Raw genomic sequence first — 17,257 nt, forward strand, 5'->3', positions numbered from 1 at the left:
TAGAATAACAGTCTGACTTGGTATAAACCAGCTTCCTGAGTTATAGGTTTGTACCAGGCTCAGGGCAAGGTGGGGAATGAAGACATCGTTTTCACATATGAACTTGTTTTTAATTGTTTTATTGCTGAAAGTCTTTTTGCGTGCTGAGGTCCCCCAAAACCATCCCTAACCCAATAACTCACACATCACACATAATTTTTGTTTAAGGTTTTTGGCATAATTTTGGCCACAACTTTTTTATTATCATACAAATTTTGTGAGTGGTTGCGTAGGCATTGGTTTATGTCTAGCTATCCCCCCCCGCCTTGGGGATAGCACTGACTCCCGGATTCCAGCGTAAGTCAGTGTGGAGGAACAAGCAGGGCAACTGGAGCTGCGTTACAGACCCTTCAGTTCCTCCCTGCCTGCGCCTTGGGGTCTTACACGGCCCGCACCCGATTCCAGGGGTTTGGACAAGGGGATGGTAAGCCCCAGAATTCCTTTAACGGAATTCCCATGCCGCAGCAGCATTGGAGGGGTAGGCACAGCCAATCCATACCCCTCCACCAACCAATTTAACCAATGCCTAACCGCCAACCTTACAAGTTGTGACGATTTGCTACGTAGTAGGCAAAACCCAAAAGGCACACACTAATCAGCCAATTGGAAAAATTCCTACTAGGCCCCCGCACCAAGGCGGACGACCCCATGACAGGCAATAGCAAGGTCAAGCAGCAGCCCCATTCAAGGGAGGGCGGGCGGGTGATCCGGTGTCCACAGCGAAAGAGAAAGGAACAAGCTGTGGACCCAGTATAAATAACCTTTGACTCCACCCCTTAATTGGAAACATTACTTTTTCCCCAGTAACAGCAATCACCAATCAATTCAAACACTTGCCACAGCCTGGCTGCAGCCGAGGATGTTTTGTCAGGCCCCATCCGCAACACGTGCTCTCTCTTTAATGAGAACACGCTTTGCGTGCTGAGGTCCCCCAAAACCATCCCTAACCCAATAACTCACACATCACACATAATTTTTGTTTAAGGTTTTTGGCATAATTTTGGCCACAACTTTTTTATTATCATACAAATTTTGTGAGTGGTTGCGTAGGCATTGGTTTATGTCTAGCTATCCCCCCCCGCCTTGGGGATAGCACTGACTCCCGGATTCCAGCGTAAGTCAGTGTGGAGGAACAAGCAGGGCAACTGGAGCTGCGTTACAGACCCTTCAGTTCCTCCCTGCCTGCGCCTTGGGGTCTTACACGGCCCGCACCCGATTCCAGGGGTTTGGACAAGGGGATGGTAAGCCCCAGAATTCCTTTAACGGAATTCCCATGCCGCAGCAGCATTGGAGGGGTAGGCACAGCCAATCCATACCCCTCCACCAACCAATTTAACCAATGCCTAACCGCCACCCGAGCCCTTACGCTCGCCGCCAACCACTCACAGACCAAACCACACCCTCAACCTGAACCTTACATCCTCCAACCAGACCTCATTCCCCAATGTGGAGAGATGAACACCATCATCCCTGTACAGTGCTGCATCTTTGAAGGAAATAAGAGGGTGAGGAATGACCCATCCTCCCAAGCCCACCACCAAACTGCCCACCGCGGAATTAATCCGCTTCCTAGCTCGTTCGGCGGTCGCCGGGCTGGGACTGCCCCGCCAAATGCGACGTTGAAGCAGCTGCGACCAAATCAATTTAGTATTAGGGACCATTGCCGCCAAATCCTTAAGGTCCTGTAACATAGCCATACGTAAAACTAAGCAGGGAGTGGACACCAAATCATTTTCCCCCAGCTGTACCACAATAGCCGAAGGAGGGCCAAACCGAAGGACACGCCTATGCATCAATGGTAAGAATTCCCTCCAACGCATCCCCCGTCTGGAAATCCAGGACACTTGCACTCGCTGCGGAAGGCCCAGGCCGGCTCCCAATCCCGACTGGCGAGCTCTGTCAGCAGCCCAATGCACAATACTGTGCCCTACTATCCAGATACGGATAGTGACCAGACCTAGGGTGAAAAACAAATATAAGTATACCAAAACACATTATCTGCGCACATAAGTCTTGAACGCATCCGACCTCCACCGCCCCATGTCTTTTATCCTATTCACCGACAAACCCAAATGGGCAGCCGTCGTTGCCGCCCCAATCCGGAAGGAATGAGGAGCAAACTCTGATGCCTCAAGGCCACATGCAGCAACTGCCTTACGCAACACCTTAGTGAATTGATGCCGCCCTAACGGGCGCCCATTCTCATGAATAAGCAGGGGCCCTTCACCCACAGGACGGGAAGCAAGGTACTTTCTAAGATCCCTTACTGGGCAAGGTCCACCAGCCCCTGTCGCCGGGAGCCTAAGCATGGCTCCCCTACCCAACTGATCCGTCTTAGAATTTCTGATATTAACATGCAGATCCGATGGAGACATGCTCACATCCTGCAGCAACAAGCCCCTGGAACTCCCATCCCGCTTAAGCTCGAGGACCACCTCACCTACTCTCAGGGCCCCAAAGAAAGCTAGTGAGAAGGCTGCAGAAAATAAGCGAGCCTCGTATGCGGACCAACAGATGCTACGCAGTTTTTTGCGCATCTGTGCCAGCAACTCAAAAGTAATAGGCCGCCTAGGGACAGGCCTAGAAGGAGTGAGCCGCCCCCATCCCTCCAAAGCCTTACGTACCACAAACTTCCTGCACGGGTCCCTGTTAAAGTATGCCCTGCTAAAAAATGAAATTGCTGCAGAATGAAGCCGCAGCGTCCTGGCTGCCCGGCGCATCTGGAATAGATGCGCCAAATACTTAAGTACCTGAGAAGCAGAATGAGGGGCGGAAACATCCCCCGCAACCGTCTGTCCATTAAATAACAAAAAATCTGCCCAGGCCTTTTTATAGGACCTCAAAGTAGAGGGGGCAACAGATGCAGCTACTCCCTGTAAAACTAAGTGCTGCCAAGGTTCCAGAGATGATCCGGGAAAATTTCCGGACGGTCTCGAGCCACTGGCGCCAGGGACCTGAATCGCTCCATCTGAAAACGGGACAGAGCATCAGCAATCTCGTTAGATATGCCTGGTACAAAACGAGCGGAAAATACGATATTAAAACGCAAACAATGCAAAACAAAAACCCGTAGTAGGGCAGATACCCTAGGAGAACGTGAAGACTGCTTGGCCAGTATCTTCACCACCGCCTGGTTATCGGACCAAAAACAAACTCGGTGGTCCTTGAAATTCTCAACCCACAAGTGGACAGCCACTACAATAGGAAAAAACTCAAGAAAGGTTAAATCCCGAATTATAGCTTCCCCACGCCAAGCAGAGGGCCAACGCTCGGCACACCATCTACCGTCCCAGAACAGGCCAAAACCAAGGGACCCCGCAGCATCCGAGTGCACCTGGAAATCATTGTGGAGGTTCAAAATGTCCTGCCACAATGACACACCGTTGAATTCCTCCAGGAATTCCAACCAAATACCAAGGTCAGTACGCACCTGACTAGACAAACGCACCCTATGCTGCGGAGCCCGCAAACCTGATGTAAGTTTTGCCAATCGGGAGCAGAATGGCCGCCCAGGGGCGACCACCCTGCAGGCAAAATTCAGATGACCTAGCAACGACTGGAGTTGTCGCAAGGTGACCTTCTTTAAGGGAAGCAATTCCTCAATGACACGTTTTAAAGTGATTATCTTATCCGCCGGCAAGCTGGAGGTTTGTGCCACGGTATCCAACAAGATACCCAAATACGTAAGCTGCGTAGAAGGACCCTCAGTCTTCTCCGCTGCCAATGGAACACCCAGCTCTTCCGTCAAAGAAGCAAAAGCCTGCAACATTAACACGCAGTCCCCCGTATCGCTCGCCGAGGCCACCAAATAATCATCAAGATAATGAGTGACCCCGCCCAGGCCAGTTCTCCTACGCAATGCCCACTCCAGGAATGAACTAAAGCACTCAAAAGCCGCACAGGCTACTGAGCAGCCCATGGGCATGGCCTTATCAAAATAAAATTTTCCCTCGAACTGGAAGCCTAGCAACCAGAAATCATCAGGGTGGATTGGAAGCAGCCGAAATGCCGACTCAATGTCGCATTTTGCTAAAAGGGCCCCAGGCCCAAACTTCCTTATCATCTTGATCGCGTGATCAAGGGACGCATATCTCACCGAACAAAGCTCCGGGGGAATCACGTCATTTACTGACGTACCCCTAGGATGAGAGAGATTATGAATGAGGCGAAATTCCCCCGGAGCTTTCTTGGGGACTATACCCAAGGGTGACACATGCAGATTGGGAAAAGGGGGGGCCAAAAAAGGACCGGCCATACGATGCAAGTCCAGTTCCTTTTTAATTTTCCTCCGCGCCACCTCTGGCATATCCTTAACGGATTTCTGGTTAACAGGATTCCCAGCTATAGGGGTCGATGCTACCGGAATCCTGAACCCTAAAGAAAACCCATCACGCAAATAAGACGCCGCTTCCTTGTCTGGGTATGATTCCAACAAGGATAAAAGCGGCTGCAGCCTCACCGGGGTGTAGGCTAAGGAGAACAGGGTACTATTTTGCAGCTCCAGAAGCTGGCACCTGGGAAGCGGCCTTCGGGGGCTGCTGAGAGCCCCCCCCTTTTCGAAAGGGTCGCCGCACCCCCGTACACGCAGATGCTGAGTGACTCCCAGAACATTTTTCACACAGGTGCGAATACCTGCAGGGTTGCCTTTGGCAAATACCCTTGTTAAAATCCCAACAAAACAACCGGCGGCCCGACCTTTGCGGGAAGGCCTTAAACTTCTGCTGGTCAGGGGCCTTCTTATCAATGCGTGGGGCCACATAGGTGGTCCAGACATCCAAGTCTTTACGATCCCAGCGAGCTGTGGGGATTTTAGCTGCCCTACGCCTAAAATTCTGGTCATAAGCCAACGCAGCAGTCTCTCCAGCCATTGTGAAGGCTGAGCGGACTATGGACAAGTAGACCCATAAATGTAAGGACCTCCTGGGATAGGCTGCGGAAACTACGCCGGCGAACACTTGAAAACTATCCAACCACCGTTCGAAAGTCCTATCCGCTTTGGCTATAATTGCCCGTTTTTTAGGGGTGGCGTAGCCCTTGTCCAAAGGCTCCTGACCATCAGGCGGAGGGGCTAAAGTAAAAATGTCAACATAGCGGCCGTTCAAAATCCTGGACCGCAATTTGGCTGACAGATGAGCACCAGGGATAAGGTCCCTGGCCGAATTGGTGGAGACTTTAACATCTGGCACCAGAACCCCTTCCTGACAATCCTGTATTGCCCCATACTTTGCCCTGTGGGAATTGGCCCTACGCTCCCAAACCCATTTTGGGAGCCCCGAAGTCTCACCAAAGCCCCAATAAAGCTTCATGGAAGCTTCCTCATCACTGCTGGAACTCTGTGAGGACGTACCTGTAGAAGAAGACGAAGTATCCTTTCGCCTCCGCTTGGAGCGCCTCCTAGAGCTTTTCTTGCGACGGCGATGCCCACCCGAAGAGGCCCTAGGCGGAGGAGGAAGACTGTCCTCAACAGATGACTCAGATACATCGCCACATGGCACAGAACCTGAAACTGACTGGAAAGAGACAGCCTGTGAAAGATCAAGTAATGAACCACCAGCTCCCCGCGACTGCGAGGAAGAAACCCGCCCCGCACGGGCCCGGGTTGATGCCCTCCGTCTGGCCCCACCCCTGGCCACACTCCGCCCCCTTGGCGCAGCAACCTGCAGCATGGGTAAGGCCAGAGGCTGGGCCGGTTGCGTATCAGGTAAGAAAACCCCAGCCGATAACGATTCTCCCTCTTCACTAGATGATGATGCTGGCAGGGAAGCAACCCGCGCAGGTGCTGGTCTAGCTGAGGAAGCCGACGGGGTAGAGCAGCGCTGCATCACATCTTCCACCTCAGCCTCGACCCGTGCCAGAGCGACCGGGTCATTTGCCAATCCAGCTACCATGGACTGTAGGCGTTGCAGCGGCTGGCTGGGCTCAGGAGAACGCAAGGCCTGGGAAGGGCCCCGTATAGGTCGCTTCGCCGATCGGACGGAACCAAGCCTCCCCGTTGCCTTCTTGGGAGCCATCCCTACTATTGGTGTGAGAAAAAATTAAAATTAAAATTAAATGTGAAATCAGATTATAAAAGAAATAAAATTAATAGCTAAGGTTAATCACAGACAGAATCAAAATCAAGAAAATAAAATAAAATAAAATTAAAATCCAATTTTTATGACCAATAGGGAAGTGGCGGCCCAGCTACCACCCTTCTAGTGGTTCGAACCAATTAAGGGAATTGGATACCACCTCCACAGTCAGAAGGCGATTTATGCAGCTTCAGCCACCTGCAATATCACAGCAACCACTAGGGGCCGCCCTAGAGCCAAATATGCTGCTCAAAACCAAGAGACCCTGCAGTTACCAGGCCTGGCCACCAGATGTCGCTGAGTGGCCAGAACGAAGGCAAAATGGCGCTCCCGCCAAAATTGCCACAAAATGGAGGGTCTAAGATCACCTCCCACGCACCAGCCTCCACAGAGGCCTGTCACCGGCTGATCTGGGGCCCTGGACCGCCGAGAACCACCTGCGGAGCAGCCTCTCCACGCAAGGTAAGTCCCAGCCCAACACGCCTCCCCAGCACCGCCACAGGCCCCGGGGAACAGAGGGGAGAGGAGGCGAGAAAGCCCCCCCCCCAGCCAGGCCAGATTAGCCGCTGCGCTATCGCAGCGCCCACAGGCCTACTGCCCGCAGGCCAGAAATCAAGGCCTAGCACGGGCCGGCAAAGCGACCGCCCCGCGCGCTCGCCGCGCGCAGGATCGGGGCCTCCCAAGCCCCTAGCGGCAGGCCGGATCCCAGCCGGGCCGCTGGGCGATCCCCCGGCCTCGCAGGCCCCTCGCGCGTAGGCCGGGGAGCGACGAAAAGGCGGGGGGGGCGCCCAGCCGATCCCCCACGTTGCCGCTCAACGGAGTGGGGGGGGGGGCCCCCGCCGGGCCAGAAGGCCGCGGCGACCCCAACGCCCGCAGGCCTACTGGCCGCAGGCCCGGAATCGCGGCCCAGCACGGCCGATAAAGCGGCCGCCCCGCGCGCTTGCCGCGCGCCGGATCGGGGCCTCCCTAGCCCCTCAGCGGCAGGCCGGAACGCAGCCGGGCCGCTGGGCAATCCCCCGTGCTAGCAGGGCCTTCTCGTGTAGGCCGGGGAGCGACGAGGGAAAAAGGTGGGGGGGGCGAGGGGGGGGAAGCCCCCCGCCGGCTAGAGGGCCGCAGCGATCCCAGCCGACCCACAGATATGCTGAGCGCCCACGGCAGGCGCGAGGATCGGGCCTCACAAGAGGCAGGCCGGCACAGCGCGGCCTACCAACAACCGGGGTTGTTTCCCCCCCCCCGGCCCGGGCGCTGGCTCGGCCGTGAACCAGGCCGTAAGCCGCCAATGGCCCAGGGCACCCTCCCCCCCCGGGAACAATCAAGAGAGGGGGAAGGCAAGAGACAACAAGGAACTAACTAATTAAAACGATAGGAATAGATTAAGGAAGGTAAGGAGAATAAGAAAAGGGGGTAGTAAGGGAAGATAATACAAGCCAACTCTCGCTGATCTCACTCCGGTGCTGATCCGGTGTCCACAGCGAAAGAGAAAGGAACAAGCTGTGGACCCAGTATAAATAACCTTTGACTCCACCCCTTAATTGGAAACATTACTTTTTCCCCAGTAACAGCAATCACCAATCAATTCAAACACTTGCCACAGCCTGGCTGCAGCCGAGGATGTTTTGTCAGGCCCCATCCGCAACACGTGCTCTCTCTTTAATGAGAACACGCTTTACTATGAAATCACCTTGAGATATTCTATGTGAAGTGATTCATAAATGGAATTAAAACAAAATAAAATATGATGCTTAGGTACTAAACTGAGCTGTGTTGCTATTTGGCAGCAGCACAGCACGCTGAGAAGTTCATTGTTAGGCTTGTGCTAAAGAGTTTGGAAGAAGATCAATGCATTAACAAAAATGACTTTTTAAATTAGGGAATCCTTGTTAACATAATTATTTGCCGTATTTAGCATTATGTAGTAAAAGCAACCCTCATGAACTGCAGAAAGCGTACTTGGCTACTCAAATATTTTTTTTCACGTGGCATGGCAAAAATAGAAAGGACAGAAGGAAGTAAAGGAAGGGGGGAAGGGATCAGAATAAATGATCATTTCTTACATTCCAGTCTCTTGATAATATTTAAACCTAAGTTGCATTAGGACTTTCTGCTATATCAGGAAGCACCATCACAGAATGGATTTAAAAGTGATTACACATTTTAAATTACTCTTTGTTCCTTTTAAAAATGGGGAAAGATCTAATCATAATCTGAACATGTTCCAAAGCATTTATAGATGACTGATTCAAAATACCACATTTCATTTTGTCTTTCTTCTACATGGGGATTTGCAGTATGGAAATAAAGGTTAATTTGCAATCTAACCTATATCAGACAAGAGTTGGTGGGGAAAAAACCCTTTTTGTTTTTATTTGTGGCTTCACTCTTACCCTTCTCTTTCCTTAGCACATAGTCTCTCTCGCTTCCTTTTCCATTCCAGATAGGAAGATCCCATCCCACAGTGTGTTTGTTATCTGTATTCAATACCATTTATTTACCCTTCATCTCTCCATGTCTCAGAACAATATTCTCCGTACCGCAAAGTGATGTCTTCCATAAAGTGATGCTAATTGATGGAAGTTCCCCCCCCCCACTTTTGTGCTTTGTGATCCCAAGCGTGGCAGAGGTGTTATTCTTTGTAACCCCCATCTAAGAGAGAATCCCCAAGACTAGTTTCCTCTGACCTCATTTACAAAAAAATTACACACCATGTGCACACACATAGATCACACCCACACCATATACTGAAAGCACACAGGGCCGTCTTTAGCATATGTGCCGCTGGGGTGCAAAGAGTCACCCAGCACCCCCAAATTTAGTTTAGCTGCCTCCAAATTAGCTTTTATTCAGCTTTTCTGGGGAGGGGAGAAGCCAAAGTTGTTGATTAAAGATTAAAAATACATTACAATGTCATACATTGGCTACCTTCAGATGTCTTCTAAATGCAAGGTAGTTGTTTATCTCTTTGAAATCTGATGGGAGGGCATTCCACAGGGCGGGCGCCACTACCGATAAGGCCCTCTGCCTGGTTCTCTGTAGCTTTGCTTCTCGCAATGAGGGAACTGCCAGAAGGCCCTTGGCGCTGGACCTCAGCATCCGGGCAGAACGATGGGGGTAGAGACGCTCCTTCAGCTATACTGCGCCAAGGCTTTTGTTTCCTATGGAGTAACAGAGTGATGGGGGGGCAGGGATTTTTGCTCCATTGCTTTTCACTGCCGCCGATCGAGAGGGACCAGTATACAGTTGGTAATTTGGCACCCCCCAGAATTTGGCACACGGGTGCCCCGCACCCCTTGCACCCCCAAGTAAAGACGGCCCTGAAAGCACATGTGTAGCACAGTTGTGGCTTCCCCCAAAGAATGTTGGGAACTGTTGTTTATCCCTCACACAGCTACAATCTCACAGCACCCTTCACAAACTACAGCTCCCATGGGTGTGTTTTTTTTTTGGGGGGGGGGGAGCTACAGCTGGTATAAACCAGCCAGGCAACAAACTATGTTAACTGAAAACAGGTAACTGATGAAGGAAGGCTGCTTCAGAGTGCAGGAGTAACTGTGAAAAACTGCTGCTTCCATGCCTTTGCAGTTCAGGACCATTACAATGACACCCCAGTCCAGATCATTTGCTATGAAAAAGTTGGTTTGGGGACAAAAAAATGTGCACATTACAATGACACTGAGGCTAATAGCTGGCGAGAAAACAAGACTCTCTGTGCACGGGGGGGGGGGGAGGGGGAGGGAAGAAACATAAAAATGAATCCATTAGAGCTATTGCAGTCTACATGACCACAATAACCAAAGGAAAAGAAAAATGAAACCTAACACTTATTGCCATGAATGCCGGTTCCCTTCAGGACACTATTAACACTTCTATATATCAACCTTGCACGTAAGTATAAAATTTATTTCAAAGGCATCACAAGGTATAATGAACATTATATACTAGCCAAAAGGAGGTAACAATTCACATCTCAGGTAAAAAGTAGCAAATCATATACAGCTAGAAAAGCCAGATCTCTGCTTAGGAAAGTGAATTTCAAGTATCCAGTAGATTCTATGCCCCCCTCGCACACTCTCATTTAGCATGTGCTATTTGTTCTTTTCAAATGGAGTCTGAAACAGGCCCCCTGCTAGTTTATGAATTACTAACCATGACTTATCGTATTAAGCTGATAGAGCCTTGCGAACATATCTACTTTGTACACATGTGTACATACCAAGATAATCTAATTGTAATCATATATAGATAGGGCTAAAACTACACTACCCCACTACCAAGAAATGACCCTGACGTTTGCAGAGTTGCAAAGAAAATCTTAATAATATATTTTTTAAAAAAAAAAAAAACTGGGAGTGAGTGAACAAACTCCAAAGAGTGTAAAAAATAATTCAGTGGCAGAAAATGTTAGCTGACTGAGTAGGGGTGGAACGAGGGAACAGAATGCAAGAAAGAGATATGCGATGGATAGATATGATTGCATTTGTTTTTATTTAATTTTTATCTAGTTTTTTTAAGGAAAACTTATTGAAAGTTGTTGTACTTTGTATGTAAAACATTTAGAGATTTGTATTACTTTAAGTAGTATAATAAAGAAATTTGAAAGATGTCAGTGGGGAGAGACCACTCTGAATATATCACTTTCTGGTTCACACTGAGAAGCTATTTCTAAATATCCCAAGGGATGGAAGAGAGAGCACTGGTAGACATCAATGGAGAAAGCAAAGAATTTAATGCAGCTGAAAGTGGGTACAAATAGTAGTAGCAGAGAGATATATTTCTTAAGCTAACTCAGTTCTTATTTAGCATGAACCCCCCCCCCAAAAAAAAATGCATGCCCAAACAATATTGCTATCACAAATTCCAAAGAGTGATTTGTACACAGGCCACAAGCACACTTATCAGGATCGTTATGTGTGCCCGCACTTTAAATGTATGGTCTGCCCTGTGATCCTCAGATGAAGGAAATATAATAAATAATAATTCTACCAATTAAGCAACTGCAGATTCCTGCTCCAGGGGAGCTGTTTGCTTTGTTCAATTTTGGCACGTGTGTTTCTAGGTATATTGCATAAATGCTGTAACTTGTAAGTTGCTTTGAGGACACAAATTCCAATGACTAAATGGGATCTTCATGTTTAGAGGAACTAAATTTTGAAGAATTGCATGATCAGAATTCTATTTTGACACATGGTTGCAATTGTGAAAGTTTTGCTAATAAGGAAACACCAAGCAATGTTCAACAGCAATTTTCCTGTCAGCAAAGGCTATTTCTTTGCCTTTTAGCCACCATCAAGGAATTTTATTTTTTATTTTTTGGGAAAAGTGGCTTTGTAGCTGTTTCCACCATTTATAGCTCCCACATAAAGTCTTTTCTGCTGAGCTCTGCTTCTTTTGAATGAGGGACTAGCTGTTCCAATGAACAACCATGATCTCCCCCCCCCCTCTCTCTCTCCCCCCCCCCCCAGGCAAGTTCAGGCATTTACAAGCTGTTTTCACAAAAGTCTAGCAAATAATAATTAGAAGAATTACAGCATTTAACCTTTGGGAAGAAAAGTTGATTTCTTTAATGACAAACATTTATAATTAGATCAGACTACCTTGCATTCGCTAAACAGCTGTAACTCAAGGAAAATGTAATTTCTTTCACCAAATAGCTAATGATCTGATTTAAATGAATCAGCATAGCTGCAGTCACAAACATATATCCCAGTTATTGGTAAACACAAAATTTGATAACCTAAGGTACAATCAGACTTGGAACTCAATCTTGTTCAGCTAAGAATCTTGACACTACTACTGATCAGCTACAATCCAGTACAAAACATGTAGAACAGTCAAATCTCTGTCTAGGAAGTCCCTCTTTACAAACCTGTACTCCTACTGAACACCAGTTTTTTAGGAAAAATCCCTTTGTTCTTAAAAGGGCTGTGAAAATGCAACTCAAGTTAAATCAGGATGGAGAACTGAATGAATCACATCCACTTATTCCCCCCATCCAGAAAGAGATCATCTGCATGGAACCCTGCTTCCGTATTTTATTTATTCATTTATTTATTGCATTTTTATCCCAAGGAGCTGAAGGCAATGTACTGGGTCTGCACTCCTCTATTCTTATCCTCAAGAAGATCAAACCTATCCATTCTTAGGGAAATCAGCCCTGAGAGCTCACTGGAAGGACAGATCCTGAAGCTGAGACTCCAATACTTTGGCCACCTCATGAGAAGAGAAGACTCCCTGGAAAAGACCCTGATGTTGGGAAAGACTGAGGGCACAAGGAGAAGGGGACGACAGAGGACGAGATAGTTGGACAGTGTTCTCAAAGCTACCCAGCATGAGTTTGACTAAACTGCGAGAGGCAGTGGAAGACAGAAGTGCCTGGCGTGCTCTGGTCCATGGGGTCATGAAGAGTCGGACACAACTAAACGACTAAACAACAACATTCTTATCCTCGCAATAAGCCTGTGAAGTATATCAGGCTGGGAGAGGATGATGGGCTCAGTTTCACCCAGTGACCTTCACGTCCAAATGGAGATTTGCACCTGGGTCTTCCCAGTCCTGCATGCTAGCCACTTTGCCACATTGGCTCTCATTGTGTCTTCCCTAGCTGAATTAGCATCTTCATGCACATAGCACTTGTTACATGTGTGTGTCAGAATACTCATGTGTGTCCATTCCACATATGGCTGCTAGAACATATTCACTAGAGAGAGAAGAACTCGTATGCTGCCCTGTACACAAGCTTAACTAAGCCTTTCCACAAGAATATGCTCTCACGCCAAACTATTCAAAGAGGGTTGTTTATTACAAGAAATAAAGCATACATTGAGTAAATGTGAAGTACCTAATGCAGAACGGCATTCACATAAAACTCATGGGCACATTAAAGTAATATCCTGACACATTTGCCAGTCTAAAGAAATACAGAACCTAGTCTGTAAGAGTTGGGCTCAGTCTTGCGGAAGTAAAGAGGCTGAGAGAAAAGTATTCTTCAGTGGTTATAGTTTCCTAGTTGCTTTGCATGGGAGTGTGGGCACACTGAATAGCCTTTCTTTTAAAATATTTAAGATTTTATTGTTTTGTTAACAAAAAAAGACATGCAAACGTAACAACAACCAAAGAATAAAAAATGTAAACCATAAAGCATCAGAGCTTGAGTGCCGCTCCCAAGGGACAAGAAAGTATTAACTCAACAAGGATTCCCTTGAAAAATAATCAAGATACAGTCGTATCTTGGATCCCGAACGCCTTGCAAGTTGAATGTTTTGGTTCCCGAACACCACAAACCCGGAAGTGAGTGTTCTGGTTTGCGAACGTTCTTTGGAACCCAAATGTCCAATGTTACTTCTGCAGCTTCTGATTGGCTGCAGGAACTTCTAATCGGAAGCCGCACCTTGGTTTCTGAACATTTTGGAAGTCGAACAAACTTCCGGAATGGATTCCGTTTGACTTCCAAGGTACCACTGTACATTAAGAATAGCAATATTATCCACATTTGAATTCCATCCTAATTGAGAATGAAGGTTCTATAAAGTCTTAGATGAGCCAGACATTTGCATATACAGTGGTACCTCAGGTTAAGTACTTAATTCGTTCCGGAGGTCCGTACTTAATCTGAAACTGTTCTTAACCTGAAGCACCACTTTAGCTAATGGGGCCTCCTGCTGCTGCTGCATCGCTGGAGCCCAATTTCTGTTCTCATCCTGAAGCAAAGTTCTTAACCTGAAGCACTATTTCTGGGTTAGCGGTGTCTTTAACCTGAAGCGTATGTAACCTGAGGTACCACTGTACTGAATAGCCTTTCTTCCTTGCATCTGCAATCACGAACACCTGTAGAGAATGAGTCTTTACTTAAACACCCGAACACATCTAGGCAGCTCTGAATCCCAATTGCACAGGATTCCAGGTTGCATGGGAACTTTTGTGCATATATACAGATGCATGAAGGCCTACTCGCTACAAATGTTTGTGCTGCATGTGCAGATACCAGGGGATTCTCAGATTGCCATTACTCCCCACTGCCTTGTAGAGCAACATGAGAGCTATAAGAAGGCATACAGTGACTCACCCAAGGTGAGCTTCATGGTTCAGCGTAGATGAACTTAGGTCATCCATGTTCCGGTCTGGCTATGGGTGACTGTATCCCTACCCCACCCCTTATTTATGAAGTTAAGGGAAAATACAATTTTTCATCCAAGACCTGCTTTTCCATATTGATGCTGGGGACTGAACCCAACTTCCATATGCAAAGTTTGTCCTCGTACTGCTAAACTGTGGCTGCTTCCCTTTGGGATTAGTAAAACATAGTACAACTGCTATGTCCTGAATGGAAAAAAAAGCCTTATTATCATTTGGAAGTAGAAAAATGATCACAATTTTTATAAATGGGAAGCGGCTTTCCAAGTATCTAAAGTACTTCTGCATGAAAATATTGATTTGTTTTCACATTTGACCAAAATTTTCATCTTTGCTGCCAGCACAGAACTTTTCAAAGGGCAATTGGCCAAATCCACTTTCTGGAAGGTGCTCTGAATACTGATAAATCTGTGTGATGCAGAAACCAGTCATTTTCAGAGTAACTGCTTTTTAGCGTGAATTAATGGATAGGGTTTTGTTTGTTTGTTTTACACTTAGAAATGGCTTTCTTAAATATTTAAACTTGAATTAGAGATTCAGGATGACCTCATGACTAGGAATGCTTATTTGCAAAGCAGCTTTGGAGCAGAAAATGGGCAATGTCCCTCCTTTTGTATTGAAACAGGAGTTGCCACTTCTCTGCAAAGTGTTGTGAGGGAGCAATTTGCAGTGGTGAGGTAGGGAGGGAAGGGGTAATTACATTATCCCTTTGCACTTCCCCAATCCACTTTTTTTAAAAAAAAAGAGTGAGTGTTTCTAGAGGAAACACACCTGTTGTCAGGATTTACGATCTCCCTCTCACACCATGAGACGGCAGGCTGGTGGTTTTATAACTTTCAAATTTATTGCTGTTTACACAGTAGCTCTCTAGAAGGGTCAGTTGAGCCCACTGGGGGCGTGGGCTCATTTCCAACAGGAAATACGCCATTGGCTCCTCCTCCTCTTGTGGGCTTGACACCAAGCCTGAACTCTGTCCAATCTCTGAGAGCGAGGGGACTCAGGAACTGACCATTCAGAGTGTGTCTGAAAATTGTGGCTCCTCTGCCTGCCTTACATCGCCCTAGAAATTTATGACTGGTATTCCAGGAGAGAAGGGGCTCGCTTCCCCCTCTGCCTGAGAAGAAAGCAAGCCTCCATCTCTTTCTGCCTGCCCCCCTCCTTGGTCCTCGGAGCCCTCACTTTCAGTCTGGGCAGGAACATTCCTGACACCTGTGGACCTACTGTGGGGTGGGTGCAGCTGGGCGGGGAGTCTATGAGTGCACTGAAGGAGGAAATTAGTGGTTGCAGGGGAAAGGGTTCATCATCCATTCCCTTGTCTGTTGTTCCTGAACTGCCTTTTGCCTCTTCCAAATGTCATTTTCAAAGAGCAGGAGTGATAAAGGTTTTCGGTTACCATTTAATACAATGGTACCTTGGGTTACATACGCTTCAGGTTACAGACTCCGCTAACCCAGAAATAGTACCTCGGGTTAAGAACTTTGCTTCAGGATGAGAAAGGAAATTGTGCAGCGGTGGCATGGCTGCGGCAGGAGGCCCCATTAGCTAAAGTGGTGCTTCAGGTTAAGAACAGTTTCAGGTTAAGAATGGACCTCCAGAATGAATTAAGTACTTAACCCAAGGTACCACTGTACGTCATTCCAGGCTTCCATGTTTCTTTCTCTTGTAGTAATTGCAGATTCAAATGCCTTTAAAATCAAGAGTTGTTTGAACATGTCATCCTTTGCTTCTGTTTGTTAAGGGGCCGAACAATTCCACTAAATAACCTTTCAAATGGAATGTTTCCTTTAGCAAACGATGGCTCCTGCCATCAAAGTTGTCCTGCAAACCTCTCCACTGTAATAGGCTGGGTCAAAAAGCCAGGCCTACTTCAGCTCCCCCCCCCCCCCAGCAAAAAGTTATGCCTGTTAGACAACTTCTGGAATTATTGTCAAGTAGTTGGATATATTTCTAACTCATTATCTCTAAGAGTCTTTTGAGTGCCAAAATTATAGCGCTGAGCCAGCCTGTCAGGCATTTAAGAGACAGGGTGCTTATTGTCCCTTTAAAAAATTCAGATAACTGAAGACAGCTGAATATGACTATTCCACTGCACAGATCATGTGTCAGGTTCCATGGTTGACTGTAGGAAGCATCTGCAAGCTCAAGCCATTACATAGCTGACAATAGGGATGTATTTATTGTGAATGTGGTACTCAGCAGCTAGACCACACTCAACTTGTATGGACCTGGGGACTTTCAAGAGAGTTAGGGCACAAGCCTAACCTCACCACCACCAGACACTCCAAGTGTCCTTATTCTTCTATGGACTCTTGTTGTTGTTTTCCAAACAGTTCATGGTTCTTTTCTTCCTATTATTCTCATTGTAACCTTGTGTGGTTGGTTAAGCTCAGAGCTCACTCTGCCAGTAAGCTTCATGGCAGAGTAAAAATTGGAATCCTGGGCTCTGAGACTCCATTTATCACTGATAGGAGAATACAGTACAGTGGTACCTTGGGTTACAGATGCTTCAGGTTACAGACACTTCAGGTTACAGACTCCACTAACCCAGAAATAGTACCTTGGGTTAAGAACTTTGCTTCAGGATGGGAACAGAAATAGCACGGCGGCAGTGGGAAGCCCCATTAGCTAAAGTGGTACCTCAGGTTAAGAACAGTTTCAGGTTAAGAACGGACCTCCAAAACGAATTAAGTTCTTTACCCGAGGTACCACGGTACAGGAAAAATAAGAAGCATATACAGAATCAGGCCATGGCTCACTATTGGCTACACTGACTGGCAGCAGCTCATAGTGACCTACCTAGAGTTTCTGTGGATCAAACCAGGCCCCTTCTGCATGCAGGGCAGCTACCCTGTCACAGAGCTATGCACAGGAAGTCGGTGTCTCCTGAAGTATTTGCCAACATGGTAAGAAGAATTTATTCTGCACATATCACTAATCCAAAATTAGGGGAAGCCCTCACGGGCTGTGTCAAGCAGCACGGCACAGAGGCAGGCTCACAGTCTCCGTCGGAACGATGCCAA

At 47.4% G+C, this 17,257-nt stretch overlaps 1 protein-coding gene across 2 annotated transcripts; it reads right to left on the reverse strand.

Annotated features, from left to right (window-relative positions):
• Nucleotides 1-220: 220 nt before the first annotated feature.
• Nucleotides 221-5,771, reverse strand: LOC310687463 (uncharacterized protein). 2 transcript variants are annotated; one of them, XM_083462527.1, is made up of 3 exons: nucleotides 5,697-5,771; nucleotides 5,387-5,549; nucleotides 221-1,996 (listed from the first exon to the last, which is right to left on the reverse strand). In XM_083462527.1, the coding sequence occupies exons 1-3, from the start codon at nucleotides 5,703-5,705 to the stop codon at nucleotides 1,422-1,424; spliced, it is 747 nt and encodes a 248-aa protein (XP_083318653.1). In that variant the 5' UTR covers nucleotides 5,706-5,771; the 3' UTR covers nucleotides 221-1,421. The 2 variants fall into 2 exon arrangements, 1 of the variants encoding a protein (XP_083318653.1); XR_014516439.1 differs by lacking the exons at nucleotides 221-1,996; nucleotides 5,697-5,771 and adding an exon at nucleotides 2,690-3,007 and having other exon boundaries at nucleotides 5,387-5,570.
• Between the last annotated feature and the right edge of the window lie 11,486 nt (nucleotides 5,772-17,257).

This window comes from Podarcis liolepis, assembly GCF_965112155.1.
Source record: "Podarcis liolepis genome assembly, chromosome: 10".
Taxonomy (NCBI): Eukaryota; Metazoa; Chordata; class Lepidosauria; order Squamata; family Lacertidae; genus Podarcis; species Podarcis liolepis.

Bases quoted from the DNA above. Each gene is read 5' to 3' on its own strand.
- LOC310687463 (XM_083462527.1), bottom strand. The intron at 1,997-5,386 runs GTACGTCCTCAC...TTTTCACCCTAG, and splicing joins TACTTCGTCTTCTTCTACAG to GTCTGGTCACTATCCGTATC.